This window comes from Acomys minous (assembly GCF_964271855.1).
Source record: "Acomys minous genome assembly, chromosome: 7".
In the NCBI taxonomy this organism is placed as follows: domain Eukaryota; kingdom Metazoa; phylum Chordata; class Mammalia; order Rodentia; family Muridae; genus Acomys; species Acomys minous.
In genome coordinates this window covers 22,160,634-22,180,814 of record NC_140488.1, presented here as the reverse complement: position 1 = coordinate 22,180,814, position 20,181 = coordinate 22,160,634, and the positions used below count along the sequence as shown (strand labels likewise).

At 42.1% G+C, this 20,181-nt stretch overlaps 1 protein-coding gene and 1 long non-coding RNA gene across 2 annotated transcripts in view; one reads left to right on the top strand and one right to left on the bottom strand.

The window, feature by feature from the left end:
* Positions 1-628: 628 nt before the first annotated feature.
* Positions 629-20,181, bottom strand: part of GPC3 (glypican 3) — a 346,350-nt gene continuing 326,797 nt past the window's right edge. Inside the window, exon 8 of the mRNA XM_084790106.1 lies at positions 629-1,181. Coding sequence (XP_084646232.1) covers positions 1,012-1,181 — 170 coding nt within the window. The 3' untranslated portion in view covers positions 629-1,011. The remainder of the gene's footprint in view (positions 1,182-20,181) is intronic.
* The window catches only part of LOC311602270, a 73,942-nt gene continuing 56,091 nt past the window's right edge, over positions 2,331-20,181 (top strand). Inside the window, exon 1 of the long non-coding RNA XR_014780712.1 lies at positions 2,331-2,427. This is a non-coding gene — a long non-coding RNA (uncharacterized lncRNA). The remainder of the gene's footprint in view (positions 2,428-20,181) is intronic.

Genomic DNA, 20,181 nt, shown 5'->3' with positions numbered 1-20,181 from the left:
GTACTCACTCAGAAGGTGTAGGTAAAGAAGTGGTTGCAAGGACATTTTGAATCCCAATGGGATTATACTGAACAGAAAGACAGATAAGAGGGAGAAATTTTTCACAAAGGGAGAAGTATATGACTGTATGAGTTTATCTAAAAAATAACTGTTTTCTTGACCCCCGCTAGCTTCCAAAATAACTGACACAGAGAGACTATGATTTATTTTACAAGCTAAAGCATTTGGCTTGGGCGCATTTCAACCCTCTAAACTATTCAACTGTCTCTCAGCTACACAACCCAGCGACTTACCAATAGGCCGTCCTTGCTGGGTTATGCTTCCTCCATCCTTTGCCCCACCCACCACTCCCTTACAATCCCCCCACCCCCACCTCGTGGTCGCTCTACCCCAGCCTGTGAACCCCAAACTTTGCCTCTTTTTCTTCTGCCAAATCCCAAGCTTCAGCATTTTTTATTGACCAATCACTTTAAATTAAGTGAAGCAAGGTTTACACAAGAAAGACAGGTGAGAATGCGTTCCTCTGGGCAGCAACCAGATCTTGAGGGCCGTAATTAGCATTAAAATCCAAATCATCAGATCAATATCCAACATGTGATCGTTTATTTAAAAAAGGGACTCAATACCATTTTATTTGAATCTTTATTTATTTTTTTTTCAAAGAAATCCATGCAGAGAAAGAGAAAAGAGGGAAACATGACAACCATGTTCTAGCGGTCACATGTAAGAAAATAATTTGGCACAACTTGAAGGTTTTTTTTGTTTTTTTGTGTTTTTTGCAAAGAAAAAAAACCAATCTATCCTACCACTAAAATTTACCTTCCTCATAAAGATGCCATTTGATTTTGGAAAACGTAACACATGATTAGTCTCCTACTTAATGGCGGGGAGGAGGCATAGAAGATAAAAAAAAAAAAAAGAAGAAAAGAAAAAAAAAAGGAAGGTGGCTCCCTTTATGTAGGAGGACCACAAGGTGCTGCAGGGCAGCACAGGCACTGGGACACTGGCAAGTCAGTGCACCAGGAAGAGAAAGCATGCCACATAGATGGCCACACTGATCAGGATTTTCAGCGGGGATGGCACGTTCCCCATGCTGTGAGAGGTGGTGATCTCATTGTCCTCCTGATTCACATGGTGCTTGTTCCCTGGAGCATCGTCCACATCCAGATCATAGGCCAGTTCTGTCAAAAGAGAAGAAGGAGTTGAATTGTAGGACTATATACCCGATCAGGTGTGCACCCTTAAACCCTCCCCCCCCCCCCCCCCCCCCCCCGCCTGCACTGGTGAGCAACCCTTACTTTAATTTTTTCTTTTGTTTGGGAAGCGAGGGTGTGCTTCCGGAGTTGGGGAGGACAGGGTATGCTTGGAGGATCTGGAGTGGAGGGGGATGACCAGAAGTGCTCTTTTGCAATGGGGTATGAGTCAGTTAGCCGTCCCCTCTCTACTTTGCCTCCAACAACTCAGCAGGGAGTTTCTGGCCCTTTGTAACATCTCCTAGGCAGATCTGTACCCTTCAAGGTCATTGTCATCAGAACTTACATCAACATGTGCTATGTGGGCAAACTTATCTGTCCTTGTGTGTTGGAGAAAGGAAAGAGGGCTTAGTGTTGAAGGGCAGGGTAACTTTCTGTTGAAAGTTGTTTTATTTTTTCCTCAAATATTTCCTCTTTCATACAGTTTCCTCTCCCTTAAAATCAATACAACAACAGCAAAAAAGACACATCTTTTGAGCAAGCATGTCCAACCATTTGACATTGTGATATAGCATTATCACCTACAAAGTTCACACTTGAGAATTGTTCAAATTATCCCCCCTCCAGAAAATGTCACAGCAAATTCTCCTAATGTCTTAAGCAAGTTCATAAATTTGTGTTGGATGCATTCCTAGCTATCTTCAGGTAAATGAGGCTTCTGGTTGGTCATATCTGAAAGCATAGGATGTAATTTGATGCCAAATAAATTTAGGCTAAGGAGAGGTTACTGGGTCTGACATTCTTTGCCTGCTATGTATGAAATATGTGCATAGTTCTGAAAAGAAACATGATGTCTTTGATATGGTACCCTAGAAGGCCAATCTAAGCAGATTGAGGTTTCTAAGTAAAATTCAAAATCACCAGTCCAGAGGTCAGGTTTTTGTTTTGTTTTTTATTTTGCATCTCCAGATCCAATCCACTTCCTTGTTTGTTAGTTTTATTTTTGTTTTTGGTTTTTCCTTGACTCAGTGGCTAATGTTTCTATTTCAGTATCTTGTGAGGGTGACGTGAGCTACACACCAACCTGCCAACTGTCCCCTAGCCAGAGGGCAGAAAGATCCCCTTGGGGCACTGAGAGGCAAACCAACCGGCTCAGAGGAAATGACTGGGATTCTACTGGATGAAGGCAAGGAGAGGAAGGAAGAGCTCCCATTACAGGCCATGAAAATACTCAGTAAGTCCCAGGAAGCAAGTGTGGGGGACTCATGTGGTCCTGAATACTCACAGAACAGGTCCAAGACCAGGGCAGCTCTGAGGCTGGCATGGGTTAGTATAGGAAATAAAACGGAGGAGATCAAAGCCAAAGGGGGTCTGATTTCATAGGCTGTGACTCCCCTTTCCAAAGGGACTATTACAATCTGTAATACTACCAGGGATGATGGGAGAACCAATTTTAATGTGCCTCACCCAAGGAAACAAAACATTTTACCCCAAGTTTCTTTAATTTGCATATATTTGCTCACTAGCATAGATCAATATTTTCTGTGCTTTGGCTTATTTCTCCATGGATAACAGTTCCATATTATCTGCCTTTTCCTGTGATGGTATTGATATTTTTCCTATTAATCTTAATAATATGTATTCTATTGGATCATCTGCTTATATTAACAAAAACCAAATATATTTTGATTTTGCCATGTATTGTAATTCTGTCATTGTGTCCCAAAGAGATGATAACCCAGCTTTTACTATGGATAAATCTGATTCTATTTTAGTCCTCTAAAACAGAAGCAAGTTTTTTTTTTTTTGCCCAAGTGCTGATAGGAATTCAAATCTTGTTTTCCAGGGAACTCTGGTCCTCAGGAAAAGTAATTTAGCAGGCTGTAATCCAGATCCCCCTTGGTACATACAGATAGACAAAAAGAAAAAAGGGGGGAGAACAAAGAGCAACACTCTGCTTGGAGATCAGTCCTCTTTCTCTGAAAGGTGAACTATGTGGGATACACAAGACAGCCCGAGGTCAGCTGTCAGTTGGCAAGGATAGCGCAGGCTTAGGTTGTGATCAGATTTCACTAAAGCAGAGAGCACATGTGGCTGATCTGTTGAAAGCCAAGCCTTGGGTCTCACGGCAGCTTCTCCACTTAAGCGAAGAGGGGTATTTTTAGGGTTGACCCGAATGAGAGGGCTCTCAGCATTGCTTTACCATTCCTTTTCTGGATGATACTCTTGCCCAACATCGAGATGAAACAATATCTATTAATGTTCCCACTTCACTCCTGCTCTATTAGCTTTGCTCTTCAAATAATCCGCTAACACTCTACAGTCTTGATGAGTGGAGCAGCTACAGCAGGTGTAACACTTCTGGTCAACCCAGGAGTTTCTCCTCCTTTTAAATGCAAGTTCTACTGATTTATTTATTATTTATTTCGTGTGAGAGTGTAAGATGCATAGGTGGAAGGCAGAGAGCAACTCTCAGGAGTAGCTGCTTCTCTTCCACGTGGATTCTAGGGACCGAACTCAGGCTTGTACAGCAAGTGTGTCCTTAGCCCTCTAATCGTTTTCCTTGGATCTTATGCTTCAAAATAATAATAATAATAATAATAATAATAATAATAATAATAATAATCTCTAAATGATTGAATGCTCACATATACCAGGCAATATGCTGTTTATCTCATTTACTTTAACCTTTCCTACCAACTTGTGAAGTAGGTATTGATATTCTCATTTTATAAGCAAGGAAGCTCAAGTTCAGGGTGATGGTTTTTGATCTATGTTTCCACAGCTGGTAAAACCAGCAGCTGTACTATCTGAATCCAGGGTCTGACCGTAAGCTCTGATGAAGCCATGACATTTCTTTTTTATTTTAAGAAGTTTTTATCAGATGTATTCATTTTCAATTTTTGGTATGAGTGTTTTGGCTGTCTGTGCGCATGTGCACCACATGAGGGCTTGATGCCCCTGGAGGTCAGAAGCGGCCATTGGATCTCCTGAAACTGGAGTTAGGGATGCCTGGGAACCAGTACGTGGATGCTGGGAATTGCATCTGAGTTCTCTGCAAGAACAAGAGGTCTGAACTACTGAGCCATCTCTTCAGATTTACCATACTGCTTCTTGGAAAACTTCTTTCTACCAAATATACTGCAGAACTAAAGGAGTAGTAATAGCTTTATCATTAAAAACAAACAAACAAAAACAACCACGAACATCAATTATTGAATATAAATCACAAAAGGGAACTCCCAAAACATGACCGAAAGGCATTGTTTCCACATCAAGTTTACCACGTACTTGATGAAGAAACCTTTGCTGAACTTTATAGAACAGTGGGTGGAGTTCTTGATTTGGGAATCTGATTTGGAAATTATCAGTTTTGTTTCCCAAGAAATAAGTGATGATGGATAAGGCCATTAAACCCCAGGCACAAGTCTAGGCCACTAAATGGCCTCTAGGAATAGCCTTATGTAAGTTATGACTAGAGCTTGCATGTCACTCTCTAAGTCTAAGTAAGAGAAGTCTATCACTCAATCCCTTAGTTCCATGCCTGAGGTGATACTGACAGGAAGACCAGCAAAGCAACACTTTAGGCCAGGGCCACCACCATGCAGAATGGAGCTGAAAAGGGGATCTGAGAACAATAAGAAAGTATTAATGGAGAGAGGAAGAATAGGATCTTGGTCAAAGATAAATAGGGACATTCTTGGTTGGAGGAAATAGAATCCAATATCCTTTAACAAACAATGCTAGCCTATGTATGGTATCCCACGGAGGAAGACTGAGGGAAGATTTAGCTACTCATTCAAGGAATTCCACACTGTGGTAAGGACACCTTACCAATAGCTAGACCAAGTAGACATCCTTCAAAACACAGATAGGGCTCACCCGAAGGCATATGCAAATTACCAAAGGGAGAGCTACTTCCCAAAGAGAACTATCTGGGATGACTTCTTGGGCCAATTTTGCTATCTACATCAGGGACCATGGTGATGACTACAGCAGGGCTCACTGACGTGCCTTTTCTGGGTGGGTCACTGAGAAAAACCATTCAGAACTGAGACTGTAGGCAGTGGATTGTCAATGAGATCAAGGAGCCTCTATAGTGTGAGGGGCTAGAGTGCACACTTCCCAGATGTGTGTGTGTGTGTATGTGTGTGTGTGTCCATCTGTGATGGTACACGGTAGTGGTGAAGCTATTGTGAAGGCAGCTGGAGGGGCTGTCTGACAGTTTCTCCATGAGGACCGGTACAAACTGGTCTCTGTGCTTAGAAAGGTCCCTCTTACCAGTGTGAATTACAGCCCTAGGCCAGAAAGACTCAGCTAGCTGGTCCTGAGGAAACAAAAAGCCTGTTGGAAGAGGAGCTGGGAATCAGAGAGGAGCACATATTAAAACAAAAACTACAAAAAGCTAAATCTATACCAAGGGGAACAACTTGGTTTTGCAATAAGCCAGATGTATTATGAGAAACACCACACAAACTGTTTTATTCGAAATCACTCATATTTTCCAGTAATTTTCCAGCCTATATTTTTATCATGTTAGGTGTATATCTTAAAAGGGACATATTGCTTCTATCTTGGAGTGGTGGAGTGGTTCTTCTGTGAGAACCTTTTGGGCCAGCCAGAAGATTTTTTTCTTTTACACCAAACTACATCTAAAAATCTGTTTCTATTTGTAATCAGTTTAACTATGCCCAGGGGGTAGCTGCAACTCTCTGTACTAATTACACACTCAGCCCTGACTCTTGGTTTGCCTTCTTGGCCTTTGTGTTGTAGATTAGATGATCCATTTACAATAACAGTCAGTCATTAGGGGCTGCCTGTTGTTTGTGTTGGAAAGCTTTTCTGCACTGGGCAAAGCTCTGAAAGGAGAGTCCTCCATTCCTGCTTATTAAAAACCTCCTCCTGGATTCCCCAAGGAGGCTTTACTATCCCCCGGGGTCTGGAACTTTAGATTTCCAGGCCTGGTTTGGTCACAGCCTTCCTACTTCACCTCTGACAAGCCATTTCCTTCAGTTGCCCCACATGTCAGACCACAGTGCTGAACTGATGACCCCTACACTTCCTTCCAGTTTTTTTTTCTAGTGTCAAGACTCTTGGGACCTGGAAAAGGGGCATAGTCTGCTGCAGGCTGTAATCATTCCTTCACTCACAATAGCCAAGGTAGCCTCTTCCAAGCGAGGCTCCCCATAGAACAGGGTCAATCAGATGCTGTTTCCCTCAGGATATTTCTCTAGTAACCACCACCCACTTCTCCAGCCTCTTGAGGGTCCTATTCTTGGATGAGAGTCCCTGGCAATAAACAAGTCCATCATGATGCACTGTTCTGGTTTTGTTTTCAACAGATGGTATAATAACCCCTATGGAGGCCACTGCCCATAACGCTTTAGAGAAGGAGTTGTTGGATCTGAGAGTGAGGGTCTCTCAAGCAGGCCTGCACAGGCAGTGGAGGAGGATTTGGCAGCCAATGAGATCAGCCTCTGGGTCCTTTCAAAGTCTCTGAGGGCAAATGCTCATCCGCTGAGGAAATGGGTATCAAGAAGTTGCCATGGGAGCGTTACTCACACCGACAGTACAGTACTGACAGTATAGCTCTGGTTGCCCTCAAAATGGCAGGCAGGCAGGGAGCGGGGGAGGCTAGGGATGAGGCTCAGTTGTTATAATGCTGGTCTCAAATGGCCAAGGCCTTGGGTTCAATCTCTAGCACTGTGTAAAATGGGTGTGGTGGCCAATGCTTGGAATCTCAGCTTGAGGGAGGTGGTAGCAGGAAGATCAGAAGTTCAAGGTCATCCTTGGCTGAAGACCCTGTCTTAAAAATAAAGATGGCAGGGAAGAGGATGCTACTGCTAAGCCAAGCATGGGGGTTTCTTCCTTGCCAAGCCTGTTCCAGCAGATGGCTTCAATCTGGCCCTAATATAGCAACAGAAAAACACTGCCATCCATCCCTGTGTTTTCCATTTGCTGTGTACAGTTAAGACATGAGTATGTGAAACCTCAGGACATTGCCTGGCATACCCCAGAGGATAAAACTGGGGGCAATCTCCAAGGAAACGGCACTCATTGCAACACTACTCACTTCGCTGCCTATTCACATGGACATCCTGGGGCTCTGCCATTGGTTTCTGATTCCCAAACGGATCTGGGTTTCCTTGTCTTCCGAATCACAACAAAAGCCCCCTTCCTGCCACAGTAACTCCACCTCCTTTATGAACTTTCAGGAGTGAAATGAGTACTTGGACTTGAAAGCAAAAGCGAGTGGCTCTGCAAATGAAGCCAGGCTCTGTGGAGGTCTGGATTTTCTTCATTAGATGTTGGGAAACAGGCATACTTCAGGCCTTTGTTTTTTTTTTTTAAATTCTTCTAATGGGACCCCTTGGAGAATAGGCACATTTCATAGTGTGCCTTATTGACAAATAAGTGAGCTGTCTGTCTTGCTTACTTGATAACTGATTCAAGACTTGACAGTGATACAGTAGCTTCTCTTGGAGTTAGGCAGTGAATTCTCCACTTTATTTTTTGTTGCTAATTCCAGCCTGCAAACATCTTTAGTTATAACAATGGGGTGTTGAAAGAATACAGTAGAGTGTCCCCATTCATGAGGCATTGTCTCTCTCATCATAGGCCTGCTTTTTAAGTTGGAGTACAATATCTTCAGGTTACACTGCACTGGGCTATGGGCATAGAAGCCATGGCATAATTTGCAGGGATGTAGTAGAGGAAAATTACACGGATTTATAGTAAAACATTCAAAGCTGGGACTGGAGAGGTGGTTCAGTCATTAAGATCATTTGCAGCACTTACATGGCAGCTCACAACCATGCATCACTTTAGTTCCAGGGTGACTCTGATGTCCTCTTGAGACCTCTATGGGCTTTTGCGTGCACATTGTGCACCTACACACATGGAGACAGGTGCATGGATGCACATACATACACACATACACACCCATACATGAATAAATCTAAAAAATATTTTTAAAAACATGTCAACTTGTATGATCAAGTAAGAGCACACTGCAAACTCAATGAAAACTTCCTAGAACATTGCTAATTAAGTTAGCCCTTCTAGCTAGGTTCCATATCCTCAGGGGCAGAGATTTGATGGTACTCCATGATACACATTGGGTGGAAAGGTCTTAAAAGCACTGTTAGGCAGCCCAGGTCACCTGCTACCCTACTCAACATTCTGACCCTCAAATTCCAAAGGTGACTTAATACATTCTCTGGTGACTGACTTCCTTGTCAGGAGAAAACATCATTGGCTCTCAACTATGGCTCAGGCTGTTTAGGTTTCTAATATAAAATTGTTTCCAGGAATTTGAACTATCAACTGTTTAAAAAAATTCACTTAATTATTTTAGGAAACAGCACATGGTTTTTATTATATAATCTATCATAACCTGGGCCACTATTATACTTATTTGGATGTGTCATAAGACAAGTTCCCCAAGAGGAAATAGCTCTATCTTGGAAGCCTGGAAAGTAAGGGTATGTGCTGGCTGTCCCCCAACAGTCTCAGAAGCACTGTCACTACCTTTATCTGGAGCAGTATTACTCTACTCTTGTTGGTAAGTGTTCCTTGTCTGAGGCTGCCTAAAGCCCCAGAAGAATCACCCCATCAAAGCCTTTCCTTCCACCAAAGAACTTACCTTATTCTCAAGGAAGTGATGGGACCAAGAGACAGAGGACAAAGGGGGGGGGGGGCTCTTTAGATTTATTGTCCCTATTATCATCATTATTAACACTATCTCAGAAGAGAATGTTTGCAAAAGCTTTATTTCTTTTTATTTTAAGTGCACACGTGTGTGCCTGTCTGTCTGTCTGTCTGTCTGTCTGTCTGTCTGTCTGTCTACAATGTGTAACAGAATAAAGCTGGAGAGATGGCTCAGTGGGGAGGAGCACAACTGCTTTTCCAGAGAACTGGCGCTCCATTCCCAGCACTGATAGCAGGTGGTTCACAACCACTTGTAACTCCAGCTCCATGGGGATTTGACCCCTATGGCCTCCATGGGCACTTACAGGCAAGTGCACACCCCCACCCAACAGTTAGAAATAGAAAAGATAAAAATTATATGCATGAGTATATGACTTTACTTTTATGAGATGTCTAGTACAGATACCTGTATGGACACAGAAAGTAGATGGACGATTCCATCATATACTCAGGGCTTTATTTTGATGGGAAAACTCTGGTAATCTTCCTTTTCTTTTTTGAGCAGTGGAGGATCTGGGGTTGGGGTTAGGGAGGGAGCACCCAAGGATAAAAATGCTTACAGTGCCTGGAAATGCTCAATAGCAAGAAAAAATGACCTGCACTCCAGCCAGGGGGGGCAAAAGCAAGTTTCTAAAAGCACTCAGAGCTAGTTGTGGGAGCATCAGGCTGGAAATCAACAGCAGACAGGTGTCCTCATAAATGAAAGCTTAAAGTCTTCCCTAAGTTGTTCCATCTGAATTTTGTTCATTAAATGCTCACCAATTGTAAAATTCCTCCCTTATCATGAGCAAGACTTGGGGAACCGAGACTATTTTTCTCAGTTTACTTGACTGCACATTGGCATTTTGACTCCATCCCCTTCCTACCCAACCTGTGGATCTGGACTGCTGAAGAGCGCTCCTCCCCGCCATGAGGCAGGCAGCTCTTCTTTCTCTGTCTGGGTGCTGGGCATTTTCTCCTTCGCTTCAGTGTAGGCCCTTGATCTTGTCCTTAATGCCTCAGTTATGAAAGATACCTGTTCCTCTCCAATGCCTCACTTTTTTTTTTTTGGTCCAGGAATGAATGTTCTATTTTGTGACAGCTAGAAATAAGACAGCATTCTGGTCCTAAAAACACATGTGGGAGCACATTTCTCCCTGCCTCACAATTCTTTGATGGCTCACTACTGCATATCGGAGAGTCCTAAGTCCTTAGCAGTTTCTCTGGCTCATGTTTCCTTTCTAACTGGAAAACTGCCCATATATTTTTTTCCAGGCATCATATACTGTAGTCCTAGCAAATGTTGAAAATGCCAAGGACTTGAAGTTTTTTTCAAGCTGTTTCCTTTGATTAGGATGATGTCTGTCTGTTCTCTCTCTAGTCTCTCCCTCCCCAGCTCTCCATCTTTTCTTTTTTTTTCCACATTCCATCTCTTCTACCCATAAATATATCTTCCAAGCTTCAACATCCATGTAACACATCTTCCAGGAAGCCTGCTCTTCTCCCCTTGGCCCAAATCAATAGCTTCTCTGTAGCAACTGAATTGTACTTCTATTATAGCACAAACTTCCATTTGCGTCATAGTAGTGTTAGTCATTTCCAGGGTCTCCTTCTCAACTTAGGCTGACTTTGGTGAAGTAAGAAATGATTTTTATTGTGTTCATAGCTCCCACACAGGATTTGATTGATACAGAACTTAAAAACATGCTTGTTGTCTGGATGAATGAATGTCCAGATGGACACTCATCCCTAGCCTATTGAGAGCATGGAGTTGAGAGGCAATCTACTTGCAAGATGCCCATCCATCAGGCACTGATGCTTTGAATTTGCTCAAGGGAAAGAGTCACCACTGACCCATGCTGAAGACAATACAAATTCAGGGTCAATGGCAGGAAGCCCAGGAAGCAAGTGGCAGGGTTCAAAGCATGGCCCTTAGATTCCTAGGCACTGCTAAGCAGTAGCCAGTTTGCATGACCCACAGCATCAGTTTACTGTGCTCAGTGTGGATGGAATCCACAAAGATTATTTTCGTATTTGCTTTTGTTGCCTGGAACTTGATGCCTTGCTATGAGAACAGCTGACACATGCCAGCACTGTACATGACACACAGAGCAGGAAACAGGTTTTCTAGTGAGTAGGCTCCATTCAGTTCTCAGTTGTAACCTTGATTTGTGTCCTCATACCTTGGGCCTCTGTCCCTGCCTCGGGATCTATCCACCACCCCTGGGTCACACCCCATAGATTCCCAAGTGTAGGGGCTGTTGTGACTGACGTCTCAATGCCTGTCTCTAGGACTTCAAAGGACAGCTTTGCTAATGAAGTCCGCTGCTTCGCTGTGATCATACAAAGCAACAGGACTTCAGTCCTCTCAGTAACACCTGCCAGCATCCCTTTCTCATTGCAGAGGGCCATGAGATGAGTGCCAGAAAAATGCAAGTGCATGCTGGCACAAGAATGAGTCCAATACCTTAACACGGGAGTTCCATGTCTTCACCAGCCCCCTTTCCATCTCTCAATTCACTTCGTTTCCTCTTTCCATTGATCTCTAAACAACTTTCCCATATCTAATTATTTTTCCCGCCTCTGGTCTAATCATAGCTTTCTCTAACAAACATTTCTCTCCTGTCTCCATAGTGTTCTTTTCCATATCGTGGGCAAAGGCAAGGTTGCAATCATTGGATAGATTTTTGAGTTTTAATTTTTTTGTCTTTGTTTTTGAGACAGTCTCACTCTGTAGCTCACAGGGCCATCTCTGAACTGACTTTGATTCACCTGCCTCATTCTCCTAACTGCCGGGGCTACAGGTGTGAGCTATGACACCCAGGTATGGCATTTTGGAGAACTGCAGTTACCTTTTGTTTGTTTCCCCTCCCCTTTGAGTTCTGAGGATTAAACCCAGGAACTCAAGAATGCTATGGTACAGTTCTACCACTGAGCTCTATTCCCAGTTCATGGATCTGAATAATAAACATGCTTCTTCTTCTTCTTCTTCTTCTTCTTCTTCTTCTTCTTCTTCTTCTTCTTCTTCTTCTTCTTCTTCTTCTTTTGTCTTTGGTTCTTCCTCACTTAATGTAAATGTCTAAGCCAGGTTCTGTTTCTTCTGGAAGATGGGTCAGTATTTCCTTAACCTTCCACTAGTATTTCCATTCTCTTACTATTTACCCCTCAGTATTACTACTGCTTTTTACCTCAGTTTCCCTCTCTTGCCTCTCTAGCTCCACCCAGATCAGGCCCTTTACTATTTCCCTTCTCTCTTTCTCTGGGTTAGCTGCTTCTCGCCCTACTCCCATCCCATTTTAGTCACTGATGCTTTATGATCTCGCCTTTCTCCGAAGAGGGAAATTACTTGGACTTAAAAGTGATTAAGAACTTTTAAACTATGATTGTAAACTGAGAACTAGGGTGAAAAGGAACACAGAACTTCCTGACAAGTAGAACCATCGGGAAGGTTTGTAGGTTTTCCTCAGATATGATCTTGGGAGGTGGGCCACAAGAGTATGGACAGCCATTAGGTATGCTGTTGGTGAAGGAATTCAAACATGGAGCAGAATGGGGGTGGGGGGAGGTGAGGGTAAAGTAGCTGCTTCCAGCACTGACATTCTAGAATCTCATGCAGTTCTTAAGAGTTAGCCTCATGACAGGGAGGAAGGCTGAAGGTAAATGGGTTAAAGTGACCTATGCACATTTCCCATGGGTGCAGAGGCTGCTTGGAGAACAATTTCTCTCAAAGAAAGTGACTAATATCTTTTGGAATCAGTGGCTAGCTTGGAGAGGAAGATGTTAAGTCAGCTAAAGAGTTATTAACCAAGACATACTTTTAGGGGTATAAATGGTGGTTTGTTTAAGGTGGGGAAAAAGAATCCCATGAGCTGTCAGTTTGCCGATTCAAATAAAAAATAATGAAAGCACGTATCTGGCATTGTGAAATGTACAGCGTGGACAACTGTATGGAGGCACTCCTGTGCAAAAGACGATGGAATGATCTACTCAAGACTTGTTTACATTGAATCTCCCAGAAGAACAATTTGTAATTCCCAGGTGGTAGACACTGAGTTCAGCTCAGCTGTGCAGGGGTACCCATCCCTTGGGGCACAGGAAGAAAAGAAGAGGCATTAGCTGGAGAAAAGTTCTTTGAGGACCATGCTTAGGCTCTAAGCCAGAAGGGCCCAGTGGAAAGGGAGGCAAACTGAGGAGAAAAGGCCAGATCTCTGCACATTAGAGCAAAGTAGGTGAGTGCAAAGTGAGGCTGGGAAGGGTCAAAAGGGTACCAAGTGACCTGGCCCAGGGCTCTAAAGATATGAAGGGGAGAAAGAGAATTGCACTATAAAGTGTGACAGCACACTGAGGAGTATATAAAAAATGCCAGGAGGGAAGATGGTGCACTAAACTTAAAAGAAGATGCAGATGACAAGAAATGAACACAATTTGAATACAACCATTGGCAGTCCTGGTTCTTTATAAGTAAAAAGGGAGAGTCATTTTCCATTATGTTGTTACCTAACTACAGAACACATCAAAGTGTCTGTCAGCCAAACAAATATATTTCATAATTGGTTAATTAGAATTAAGGAGGAAAATGGCTGAGGGCAAAGCACCATGTCACAAGTACCATAAAATGAGTGATAGTCTTTTGAGGGACAATCTGAGTTATTTCAGGATCAATAAAGAATCCATGTTAAAGTACATTAAAACATAGAAAAAAAAGAGAGCCTTTCCCCACACTAATTAAGAAAAGATCATTCTGGAAGGTGTCCCTTGGAAATAGAGGTCTCTCAAACTAAAGTTCAAAGTATTGTTTTTTTGTGGTTTATATAATTAACAACTTTAAAGTAAAAATTTCCTATCATAAAACCTATCAATTTCAAGTAAATTTCCAATGTTCAGTGGGTTTACTGAAGTGTGCAGCTTCCATCAGGGTGCATCTATAGAACTTTGGTATAAGCTAGGGTCCATGTATTAGAGAGAAGATGAGATGTGTGGGTTATTTTACTTAATATAAAGTTCAGTTCTAAGCATCTATCTGAATTTTTCATAATTTCATTATTTTCCATGACTGAATAAAATGCCATTTTATATATATATATACACACACACCACAGTTTTACCCGTTCATCTATTTTTGAGCACCTAAGCTGGTTCTCTTTCTTTGTTGTTGTGATCACAGCAGCAGTAAACATTGGACATGTGAATATCTGTGGTAGGCTATGGATCTTTTAGGGTATAAGTCTAGAAAGACTAGAGCTGGAACATAGGATAATTCTATTTTTGGCTCTTCATTTTTTTATTTTAATTTTTCTATGTGTATGATTGATGTGTATATGTGTGTACGTATGTATGTTCAGATGTGGGAGTATAGACTCACCCTTGCTATGGTGCATATATGCATATATGGTAGTCAAATAACAATATTAGGATCAGTTTTCACTTCCTATTATTTTACTACTGTACAATGCAGGCTAGCTGGCCTGTGAGTTTCTTGGGACTCTCTTGTCTCCACCTCCCAGCACTTGAGAGGGACCCTGGGTTTCACATACACACACACACACACACACACACACACACACATACACACACACACACACACACACACACACACACACACACAACCTACTCTTGCTTTACGTGGGTTCTGGGGACTCAGAACCTAAAGATTGTGCAGCAAGTTAGCCAACTTCTCAGCCTCTTTTATATTCTCACAAACCCTCCACATGGGATTTCCATGAATACATTCTTAAAGATCCAAACAACATATACATGGTCTAAACCCAGAAATGTACAAGTGCACATATCTCTTCCATCTCATCACTTCCTCTGACAACATCCCAGTGACAATTACTGGTGAATGTGTTTGACATTCACATGTGCACTCAGATTCTAACATCTCATAAATTGTTGTGTGTTAATATTTGTAGAATGACCTCATTCTTTTGAACCTTTGCAAGGAATTCCATACAGTGAGCATAATAATGAGCCATTTCCCATGGCTAGGCATTGAGGTTGTTTCTGATTTCTCCTCTATAAAAACTGCTTCAGTGAATATCCTTTGATATATGCCTTTGGCATGCGATGTACGTCCAGTGGGGTCTATTTCATAGTACTGTGTAGCAATGACAGCCAAATATGGTCAAGCTGCAGGGTAACAGAGCAGAGGGCAGTACAGACTGGTTGGAGGAAGGAATTTTGAGGAGGGCTAATGCTTTTTTTTCCCCTAAAAGAAGATAATGTAGAGAATGATATCAAGGAACATTACAATTTGAGGAATTGTGGTGAACGTCATCTTATAATAAGATTACCACAGTGCAAGAGATATTTGAAAACTATCTGGAATCAGACATAGTGGTGCACGGCTGTAATCTCAGCTGTGACTTTGAGTGTAGCCTAGGCAATACAGTAAGACTACTTTCCTTCTCAAAGAACCAAACCAAACCAACCAACCAACAAACAAAACTATCCATGAAACCATTCATTTAAAATGGCAGTTTCACGATGTGAAAAATCTGGTTGTGCAGAATTGTGTGAAAGATAAACTGGGAGTCACAGTCACCTGTTCCTGAATATGGCTAGACAACAGAGTGCTTTCGTTAAGCACACCACGATGTCTCTATGCTCAAAAAATTGTTTGGGGGATGAAATGCTGCTATGTGTGCTACTTCTATGGCTATTGGTTAGAACCACGTGCACCATCTCTTTTATCTTTACAACTTTAAGATGTTGAAAATACTTTGGACAGAAGAGAATTAAAATCATTAACAAGGTAGAGAAAATGGGTCCTTCAGAGGAAGTGCTAAAGAAAATATATTTGTCTAGTGACCTTTGATTTACTTCCAAAAAGGGTGACATTGTGGTCCTGAGACCTTTCGGGAGTTTTTGGTGATAAGAATTTAATGCTGGTACTTAGTTTGTTCCTCAGGCTGAAAACCCACAACCGCACAAACAACAAGCAATATGTAAGGGGGAACTCAAAGTGAGCACGCTGTAATTAGGTATGCAATACCACCCGACAAAGCAATTTACCAAAGGGATTACCGTGATTAAAGGTACAGGCCCGTTAAATAAAGATTGTTTTCTTCAATTGATTGTCCCAATTGTTTCTCCCTATGTCATGTAGAATTCCAGTTGGACAGCAATTTCTGGTTGTCTTTTTAATTTCTCCACCAAGAGATTAGAGGAAGTAAGGCCAGCCTCTCTAGTCACTATAATTTCCTTACAAATGCAAGAAGTATTAAGAGAGGGCCATAGAGACAGATTACAGTTTAGGTCACCCAGGGGAGAAATCTGAAGCCCCTCCCATTTGACTAACAACAAGGCAAGTAATCCTTAAGTCCTTTTTCTTTTCTATTGAGGCTAAGACCAAGTTTAAGAGGCCCCCTTTCTATTTAGGTTTTTTTTTTTTGGCGGGGTGGGGGTGGGGGGGTGTTCATCTTTCCCATGCTCAGGTCGGGCAGACAACACAGAGGGTCCAGAGGCCTCAAAAACAGACAGGTAGAATTCTTCACCTACCAATCGATCTCAGCTTGCCTTCTTCACCTTACTGCTTTTTCTCCTTCCGGTCATGGCGTCTCTCCCTAAAACCATTTCCAGCCCTGGCCACTTCTTTTTCACAGGGAGAATAATGATGAAAATATATGGTGTGTAGTTGCGGTTTCTGTTACCAGTACCTGAGTCCACAGAAACATGTGTTTACTTGTGTGATCACTAACTATGTCTTGAAGTGGACAAATGAGGGTTGTAGCAGCCATAGATGAACAGAAGGGTGTATGTTAAGCATATTCATTTGATTTATTAAACATTTCTTGAGTGGTAGGAACACTTATTAATGTACTAGGAACCAGATAGACAGGCCACAAGGACACTGGTTAAACTGTGGAATCTACTCTCACAGAGCTCTATCTAGAAGGAGGCGGAGATGCATATGATTCATTGTTGGCGCTAGGACCTTGGGCCAGAATCTCTGGATATGTAGCCCAGGCTGTCTGTCCTTGAGCAGTGAGAAGGACCCAGGCCCTTGTCTTTTGCTAGGCATGGTGACAGGTGTGATGGCAGAAGAAAACTCAAGTCCTGGCCTCCTGGAATTCTCTATCTTGTGAGGCAGATGATTTGAATCCCAAAATAGCTTTGCCCTCTGAGTTAGAATGTGCTAAGTGCCATAAGAGAGGCATGGACAAAGCGCCCTGGGAATCTAAGCAAGAGCACAGCGGGTAGAGGATCTAAGAAGAAAAAAAAAAACCTGGGGCAAACTGACTGATGACCCCTGACCCATACTGCTCTGCTTAAAAGCTGTCTTACTTCTCATGGGACAATGATACAAGACATGGAAATATTTGTCAACCTTAACAAGCATATGATTCATTTTTTGGCACCAGTGCTTTGAGACAGTGTCTCTGGATATGTAGTCCAGACTGTGTTGATCGTCCTGCCTCAACTTCTCCACTGTTGGAAATAACAAGTGTTCACCACCAAACCCAGCAAGATGCTACGTGCTTCGTCTAACTATGAGTATTTCTTGGGAAACATTCTGGAACATAAGACCACTCATGCTTTCACATGCTCCTCTCCCCTCCTTTTACATCCATCCTCTTTTGCTATTTCCCACTGTTTTTAAACTTTATTGCTAATGAGCTGAAGCATTCGGGCAAAGCTCTGTGCTTTGGTCTCAATCATTGACAGACTATAAAGAAAGCTAAGTCAATAACCTTGGGCCGGATGTGCAGAAGGCCTGGGATGCCAATGTTCCTTGTCATCCAAGGCTCTCTCGCTATCGCTACGCTTGGGGCCACTTCCAAGGTCTGCTTGGCTTGTTGGTATCTGGTGTTTGGTATAATCTGAGTACAAGCACAGTGAGGTGCAGCTGTTCTTCAGATGAAACTCTACACTCTTTCAAACACTCGGCCACCATCCTACATTGCTTGGGAGGCTCTGAAGATTGCCCTCTGTACACTTTGCCAACATGCATGGTGCCGGTTAGTTGAGAGATTTAGGAGAATGTGCTTTAAATGCGGACTCCTCTAAAAAGAAGCTTCCTTTCCGCTGGATTTTTTTTTTTTTTTTTTTGCTATTACCATTCTGTCAGTTTCTTTGCACATCTTATAAAGTGAAGAGCAAACACTCTCCCATTATTTAAAAAGAAAAAGATCCAATCACTCTACATTCTAAACATACAGGAAAACATCACATTGTATCCCATAAACATATGCATTATCTGCTAATTAAAGGTAAAATGAAAAGAAAACCTTGGTAGGGCTTCTTTGCCTTTCACAATTATTGAAAGGAACACAATTAAGAAGCCAGACAGAAATCATCAAAGGGGTCAGATGCAAGGAGCTGAGGGAGTGACAAATCTTGCCTGTCTCCTATTCTCATTCCTGGTTAGAGAAAGAGAAGGGAAGCCTGACTGGTTTTGCTGAGGAAAGCAAGGCAGGAATTGCTTTCTGAAGAGTTTCTGACTAAGGTGTCCTTGTGCTGGTTACTGTCCCTCTTGATCACCTGTCTTAAAATACCGGCTCACCTTAGCAGAGAAACACACCAGGAATGGTACTGTGCTGATGGGCCGCTTTCAACCAAGAGCCCTCATAAAGCGAGACTATCAGCTTGAATTACTGAAATTAGCAAGGCTAATGCAATGTCACTATTCAAACCCTTGCCAATTTGGAATTTCTTAATGGCCTCAGGAGAGGGAGTCTTTATACATCCTACAATCTCTCTTCATTCTTACCTAAATTCCTTCTTTGGATGTTGTGAATGGCCTGTTTTGTAGCCAACACAAACTTTGTCCTGGTAAAATAATGTAAGGAACTCAGAATGAAAAGAGATTAGCTGTTCCTGGCTCCTTGTTATTTTAAAGCAGAAATAACTTTGGCTTCTACTGATTGATAGACAAAGCTTGAAATGCAAAGCATGCTCAAGTCTAGATTCAGCATGAAAAGGACCTTAAAATATGCCCAAGTGCAAGTAATGGACTTATTAAAGGGAAGAAAAGAGGCACTTTTCACACACTCCCAAGCTCTTTAGTCCTGTCATATCAGTAATCTTGCTTAAGAATTTCATCCTATTTACACTGCGTCTCTCTTTAAATATCCTCGGGACTCATAGGGCTTCCAATATTGAGGCTCTTAAGACATTAATTTCTTTATGTTAATTACGAGTGATAAAACTTGGAGCACTTGCAATGATTTCAATAGGAATTAAAAATCAGCTCTGTAGCTTTCACTGGCCATCTGCTAACTTATCAGGACAGATATATTAGGAACCAAGCTTCTAGTATCTTATTTGGGCCATTTTTTTGGCACAGTCCCAGAACAATTGCATTTTCCCCTTGAGGACATTAGTTTATATTTGATGACAAAAGCATGAACTGTACCATTTGGGTGATTATGAAAATACTTATTAAATCAAAATAACATAGAAGGTTTTCAAGCTGCAGCACACGAAGCACACAAAAATATGTGCATGCATACACATGCAGGCTTTCTGTTTCAACTTTAAGAGGAATAAAAAGATGAAAATAGTGCCTTCAAAAAGTTTGAGGAGCTTGGAATATTTATGTGGAACATAAAAGGCGAAGGAGTCACGAGTATTTTTCCAAGCAACATTAAAATTAGGAGACCGACTGGCCCCATTCTCCTTAGAGGTATAAGTTCTCCTAATTTTCCTGAAGGTTTTTGCCAAGATTAAGAATGAAAACCTGGGTGTGGTAGTGCATGCCTGTAACCCCAGTACTTAGAAGTAGATTTACTTAGGCAAGAATGAAAATGAAGCAAAGGATAATGCTATTTTTCTTTGGTTTTGATACCAAATGTGACCTAGGCCGGCCTCAAAGTTTGTGTGTGTGTGTGTGTGTGTGTGTGTGTGTGTGTGTGTGTGTGTGTGTGTGTGTGTTTGAGACTAGCTCTCATGATCTAGTCTTGCTTGGACTGGAACCAGCTATACAGAATACGTTGGTCTTGAACTCTAAGAGAGCTGCCTGCTTCTGCCTCCTTAATGCTGGGATGAAAGCTATGTGTTAGTTACCATGCCCAGGTTCCACCTTATTTTGAGACAGGCTACGGCTGAATCTGGAGCTCACTGGCATGGATATTTCTAGCCCGACTGGCTGAGCAAAACCCTGGCACCATTTACCTTTGTCTCCAGGCACACATCTGGTCTCCATGCATACACAATCACTGAGCTGTATCCCCAGACCCTCACCATTTTAAAAAAGGGAAACCAATCCAACTGGCTTGGTTATATTGAGTTAGAATTCAATGTAGCTGTGTCAGCATTTAAAAATGTTAAAATAATCAGAATCACAATTCTGCTCAAA